The 7,329-nt window shown below is 41.2% G+C and overlaps 1 protein-coding gene across 1 annotated transcript; it reads right to left on the bottom strand.

Moving 5' to 3' along the window:
- Positions 1-1,212: 1,212 nt before the first annotated feature.
- LOC120520096 (interferon-induced protein 44-like) lies at positions 1,213-7,012 on the bottom strand (the record flags this gene model as incomplete). The annotated part of the gene is made up of 3 exons (XM_039742721.1): positions 1,213-2,091; positions 2,169-2,269; positions 6,812-7,012. Coding segments are annotated over 3 exons (485 nt in total), but the record flags the coding sequence as incomplete, so codon positions are not given.
- Positions 7,013-7,329: the final 317 nt, after the last annotated feature.

Genomic DNA, 7,329 nt, shown 5'->3' with positions numbered 1-7,329 from the left:
TTTATTACATAGAAAATCACCCAAAAATCCCGGACCATCGAGAAGTGTGCGAACTGACGACATAAAGAATTGTCTTCGCACCGAACTGGAATCGTCCGTTCATAAATCATCCAGACGATCTGGATCTGCATAATTAGATCTGGACCACCCTGTACTGACTATATTTATGTATCTAGATTGCAAATACCATACATTGCATCAATGTTCATATTGCTAACTACACGTCAATATTGCTGCTACTTCTTTGTCTTATCTTTGCACAATGCCTTGTCTTTTTGTGTTTTAATTTTAAATTTTAATTCTATTTTTAATTTATTATTTGCACGTCATGTTGCTACACTGTGAACCCTGAGCTTCACAATTTCGGCTGTCTGTATACTTGTATATGGTTGAGATGACAATAAAGTTCACTTTGACACTTTGATGTACTTCTTGTAGATTATTTCTTCACTATTTCTTATCTAATTTTCTTTTCTTTTACTTGTAACTATTTCTTTGACATCTTGTATTGCACTTTGAGCTCAAATCTGTATATGAAAATGTATCATAGAAATAAATGAAGTTGTTGTGCCATTTCATGGACAGTTTGCTAATTTTAAATTAATTTATTATGGATGAAGACGTGAAACTACAATTTTCACTCGGAGTTACGAGGGTAGACAGAATTAGGAATATTAGAAAGACAACACAGTTATGACAGTTTGGTGGCCAAGTGAGACTGAGATGGTTTGGGCTCATGCAGAGGGGAGATGAGGGGTACATCGGGAAAAGAATACTTAGGATGGGACCGCCAGGCAAGAGGATAAAGAGGAAGACGAAAGAGTTTTATGGATGTGGTGAGGAAGGACATGAAGGCAGTCGGTGTGGCAGAAAATGATGCAAAGGACAGGGAGACATGGATATGGATGATCCACTGTGGCAATACCTAAATGGGAGCAGTAAAAAGAAGAAGAACAAGAAGAAGAGAATGAAGAAGTGAAATTGGTCCTCTTCAGCAGATGTTTGGCTTCCGCCAATACATTTTTTTATGTCAGTCATATTTTTAAAGAAGTGTTTTAAAATATTTGAATCAAGTATTAAAAAAAGCCACAATGTGTGTTTGTCTCCTCATCACTGGTCTCCTGTGCCCTGACTTTGGCTTCTTCTCCCCATTGTTGCTGCCATCTCGATTATACAAGTGAGTCGAGTGAGGGTGACACAGGACAGGCCGCACACATGTCGACATGACAAACTCTTTATTTCATTTCTGTACTGTTGACTAAAAAAAAAGAAAATCATAGACCCAATTCTAATGGCAAGTACCCCAGCCATGCGTTCTGCACGTGGACCATGGAAAGATCAGGAGCATTTGAGGAGGCTTCTGGATGGTTCTGATGGGTGTTTGTTGTATAAACCCCCTTGACATTGAGTTGTATACCATTATGACTGCAGCACAGCGTTAGATCATTATAAAGAAGAGTCTCCTACATACATCACATTTTAGTATAGATGAAGAAGATGCCAGCTGGAAATGTGAAAAGCCAGCAGAGTTGAGCTCAATAAGTTTGTGGTAAAAAGAGAGGACAACACTGGCCTGTCACCACTAAGCCAAATGAAACTCGATCAACTAAGGAAAGACACATCCACTCAGGTCATAACCCAATTCTTTGCTCTCATTGGACTCTCTGTGGCCTCCATCGATAATCTGACCCACAGACTGCCTTTTGAGAATCATCCACATTGCTCCATTCAGTTTTTGAAACCAGTCAGTCCACCTCAGACACCAGCACTTGAAAGCATTCACATCACTTATACCCCAAATTAACCACAAGACAGGAAAGAGCACAAGACAAGCATATCAACAGAAACCAAAAACCTGTGCCCCAATATGAGCACCGCCATGCCAGATGTGATCCCTCTACTACTTGATCACGGAGCAGATTTAGACATCGCGAATTCATCACAAAACATATCGACGTATTGCAGGATGAGGTCCACTGCGCTCAGGATGAGGATGTCGGTGCTGCAGTTGAGTTCCAGCTCACTCGAGTAATTTTTCACTGGCACAATGCAGGACACGGGCAGGCCAAGCAGATTCCCAGCAGCATACACCTGAAGTAGAGGGTCAGTGGTCAGTTAGAGTTGGACCGAGGCAGGAGGAGGAGGCCACCGTTAATTGCTGATCTTACCTTGTCCTGGACAACTTGGCTTTGGTAGATATTTTTCACATCTTCGTCAACAGAGTTGCAGACCTCATCAGTGTGGGTCAACAGGGCTACTTGAGGAACACCTGTGAGAGAAACAAAAATGAGAGACAATGTTGGTGTTTGGCGCCCTTATAAGGACTGACAGGGGTGAACCCAAGAGTCCATCCAAAGGCTGACATGGCTCACCCCGTCCTCGATCATACAAAGAATGTTTGGCTAATCTGCTGATACATTAGTCACTTTGTCAACAACTACTTAATTTAAGTAATCAAATGATGGACTTTTTATTTCATGGAGAAGTCAAGCTGTTGTAGATATTTAGGAGTTTTAGGGACATTTGGAGACTCTTGCTGGGAGCTCATCTGACCTGAAGAGCTACAGCAAAGGAGTTGACCCCTCAGTTCTTCTTTTGCCCACCAGAAGGTTCCAACACTCTATTTTCAAGGTTCAAGCCTAATGTCATTTGTCTTTCGAAAACCACACACAGTAACGCAGAGTAGAACAAAATTGGATCGCCTGGCCTGATTATGTCCAAGGACAGACAACAAAAATAAACAACAATAACAAGATTTAACACTTATATTCTGTGGTGGGCTGGCACCCTGCCTGGAATTTGTTCCTGCCTTGCGCCCTGTGCTGGCTGGGATTGACTCCAGTGGACCCCCCCGTGACCCTGTGTTAAGATATAGCGGGTTGGGTAATGACTGACTGACAACACTTGTATTGCACTTTACTATCAGACCAATCATTATTTAGGAGGCTTGTGGGATAAAACTTTCTATACATCTGGCAGTTTTACCACTTGTCAGAGGGCAAATATTTAAATGTAACAGTGAAGGTGGTCTTTGATAATGCTGGTGGCCCTGCCTTAGAGTTCCTCAATTAAAGGGAAAAATGTCTCAAGGGTCTTCTCAGCCACTCTCACCACCCTTTGCTGGGAAATCCTGTCTTAGACAAGGTGCCTTTGCAGTCCACCTACTAGACAGAGATGCAGGATGGCAGTGCCCACTCTAAATTGCTTCTGTAGAAAGGGGTGAGGGTGGAAACTGAGAGGTTAGCTCTTCTCATGTGCTGTAGGAAGTGCAGTTACTAGACTACATATAAACTCTCTTGACTAGAATGGAGGTTTGTATAGTCCAGGAGAGATAATTTCTTATCTCCAGTCCTCATGAACTTTGTACTCCTGATTGACTCCACATTGGAGACGTTAATAAAGAGAGGAAGGTGGATGGTGTGGTTCTACCTGATGTTGTCAGTGGTTTCCTTTGTTTTACTGACAGTAGAGTCAGATTATTATTTTTAAACCAGTCCGCGAGTTGTTTGACATCCTCTCTGTAAGCCATCTTATCATCACCTCTGGTGAGGTGTATCATTGTTGTGTTAATAAACAACTTAATTGGACATCCAGTTTATTAGTAGAAGACTGAAGATGCAGCCTTGGGGGTCACCAGCACTGAGAAAGATGGTGTTCAATATATTGTTTCTAACTTGGACCGGTGGGGGTCTGTCTCTCAGAAAGACTAATATCCAAATGAAATGCGGGGTTTGTAGGCTCAGTAGATAAAGTTTGTTGACTGAAGGTGGTGTACCTGCACATGTGTTTCTCCGCTCTCCAATTGTGCCAGGCTCAAGTGGAGTGCAATGGCTATGGCATCATTGATGGAGCAATTAGGATGGTAAGCAAACTGGTAGGGATCCAGTAGGTGGAGAATCTGAATGTTATATGGGCTTTGGCCATTCTCCCAAAGCACTGAATCAAAATGGCACAGGTACTATAGAGGTGACATGACAGAACAAGAGCCTGGTTTATTGAGGTGTTAAAGATGTTGGTGACTATGTGTGCCAGCTGGTCAGCACATTCCTCGAGCACATGATGAGTTATATTATGGCCCTCCAGCCTTTCATGGATTAACTTGATGAAGGATCCACTAGACATCAGCTGGATTGAGATGTAGTGCCTGGTTACCAAAAGGAGGAATGAATTTCCTTGTAGGTGCGTCATTGGACACATTAAACCTTCTTCCCCAATGAGAATTATTTTTTTCTTTGTGTATAAATGCATTGAATGGTGATTTCCTATCAAGGACCCACCACTTTGATGTTGCTGACTTTCCTTCCTTATTTACAAACTCCATTGGGAAAAGAAGCCAAGTATAACATGAGAGTGTTGTACAGACTGGATACACCACTGGAGTCAAAGATCACCTATTTGGCCAGGTAAGACACCAGCCTTTTATGTTTGTTCCCTTATCCTTTATCTGCCAACAAATCTCCCCAGGTGGCCTGGAGGCCCAGTACCGCTGGATGAGACCTTTCATCTGGAGGCCTGAGCTGCCTTTCCAGTGTTCTCTTTCTGCTCTTTTTACACCACAAGGTCACGACGTTCCAAAATCTTCCTGTCTCTCAGTTGCTGACTGCTCTGTCTAAGGCGAGGACACGCATTAAACCTTAAGCACCCACCTTTGCAGGTTTTCATACACTCAAGTCAGTTTAGGTTCTGTCACAGCTCCAAACTGATCCACACTGCCGCTCTGATGTTACCCGTCATGTCAGGAGGTCTTGACCAGTCAGGCTTATCCAGCACACAAGACTCTATGGAGTTCCTTGGTTATATTGGACATCTTCTTCTATCGCTCCTTGTTACTATTGTCTAAATCTCATTCTGTGCAAATGTGGTGGCTGGTGGTGTGTGGGTTCACTGGGATATCTAAAGTTCACTTTTGCAGGGGATTTTCAGAGAAGGACTTGAATAAAAAATATCTGTATATGCAGATGATATGGCACTGGATATATCAGACCCACAAAATACTGTGCCTGCAGCCCTAACCGTACTAGCAGAATTTCAAAAGATACCTGGACTCAAAATGAATTTGAACAAAAGTGTTCCAGTGAATTCTCTAGCCAACAGCATTAGATTGGACACCTTCCCTTTTATCATTGTAGATCAGTTTAAATTTCTAGGGGTAAACATCACAAGCAAATATAATGCTCTTTTTCAACACAATTTTGCTGTTTGCATGGACAAAATTTAACAAGACATGCACAGATGGTCTACCCTCCATCTTACTTTAGTAGGGAGAATTAAAACTGTCAAGATGAATATCCTTCCTAAGCTTCTTTTTCTATTTCAAAGCATTCCAATATACATCAATAAATCATTTTTTATGAAATTAGATTTAATCATAACCTCATTCATTTGGAATCTGAAACATCCAAAAGGTGACCTTATAAAGACCGAAGGCAGAAGGTGGCATGGCTCTACCTAACTTTCAGTTTTATTACCGAGTGGCAAACATACAAGCTATAAAAACCTGGATATTGACACAAATAGATGAACACACACAGGCTTGGTCAGCAATAGAAATAAAATCCTGCAGTACTTCTTTACAATATATTCCGTGCTTTGTACTCCGGTAAATACAAGTTATCGTCAACATACTAACAACCCATTTGTTCTTCATTCACTCGGGATATAGAACCAATGTAGGAAGCACTTCAAGTATTAGAATATTTTATCTGTGGCACCTCTACATGATAACCACCTTTTTCTACCCTCTCACACTTGCACAGTTGTTGAAGTTTTGAAAACATATGGGATTACTTTGAGGTTTGTATATAATGTTTGGCATCTTAAGAACAATTACACTCCAAATTTAGTTTCCCATCAATACATTTTTTCCACTATCTCCAAATTAGAAATTATGCTAAATGAATTCTGCCCATTTTTCCCAGCTCCTACCTATTTCTATTCCAGAAGAGATACTGATCAGTCTTGAAGACTCAAAACATCATTTCTATAATATATAAAACCATTTTAAAGTCCCTTCCTTTTAAAGGTTCCAGAGTTCATTGGGAAAATAATCTCTTACTCAACATTTCAGAAAAGTGGAAGGCAGCAATGCACAGAATTCACTCCAGCTCCATATGCGCAAAGCATTCAATTATTCAACTTAAAATCTTTTATCGAGCACATCTATCTTGTTTATCTTGTCCAAAATGTTTCCAGGGCGAGATCCAACCTGCGAACGCTGCAATCGAGCTCCAGCCTCACTGGGCCACATGTTTTGGGCCTGCACCAAATTCACATCATTCTGGACCCAAATCTTTAAATGCCTTTCAGACAGCCTTGGTGTCCCAATCCCTCCTAATCCATTAATGGCTGTGTCTGGTGGGCTCACAGAGGGGCTTCAAGTGGAGAAGGACAAACAAACTGTAATTGCCTTTACTTCACAATTGCCACGTAGACTTGTCTCACTCAACTAGAAGAATCCTAACTCTCCTATTCTAAGTCAGTGGGTCACTGATATTATATACTATTTGGAATTGGAAAAAATCAATTTCTCATTTAGAGGGTCTGTGCAGAACTTTTTGAGATTAATCAATAACATTTCAGAATAGCACTTATATTGTTGAGAAAGACTCCTTGCTCTCTTTACTACTTCCAAAACATTTACTCTGGCTGTTGGCCTTTCTCTCTAACTCATGGGGAGTCTGAATTGAATTTAGTTCTAAGTTTCACTTAACTGTATTAAATGTTATAATGCTTTTAATAAATACAATAAAGGATAAAAAAGTTCACTTTTGCAAATGGATCAGCCATATTAGAGGACTTGCTAGCCACTTACCAAGGTCACTGATCTTCAGCCTGAGCTCCCTCAGTGCCTCCTGGACAGGCTCAGGGTAGTCGCTCACTCTGTCGGCGTCCAGCACAAAGGCCACACAGGCGATTTTATTTTTGATTGTCGGCTCCTCGACATATCCTTTAGAGTCACTGGAAATGGGATCTGATGGGTTGAACTGCGGACACAAATATAAACAACACCGGCCTTGGATTAACAGAATTTGTAATTTGTGTCCTACACTAGCATTGTGTGAAGTGAAGCATGTCTGGGTAGTTTACAGCAAATTTTATTTTTATCCTCTTCACATTCCACGGCACATTGCACTGTAGGTGTGTGGATGACTACGACTATTGACAGAATTATAGGCCCCAGCCCCTTGTGACACTGAACTGGATTAAGTCGGTTCAAACATACAATAATGGATGAAGAGACACTTCACATTGTCCTGTGGACCCAAAGAAACTAAGCTGAGAGAATGACTAACTGCAATATTGAGCATCAAAAAGGATTTTGGAATTCAT

The sequence above is a fragment of the Polypterus senegalus genome, unplaced genomic scaffold (assembly GCF_016835505.1).
Source record: "Polypterus senegalus isolate Bchr_013 unplaced genomic scaffold, ASM1683550v1 scaffold_4306, whole genome shotgun sequence".
Classification (NCBI taxonomy): domain Eukaryota; kingdom Metazoa; phylum Chordata; class Cladistia; order Polypteriformes; family Polypteridae; genus Polypterus; species Polypterus senegalus.
Note: the sequence above shows the minus strand (reverse complement) of the source record. Positions and strands in the feature narration are given on the sequence as shown.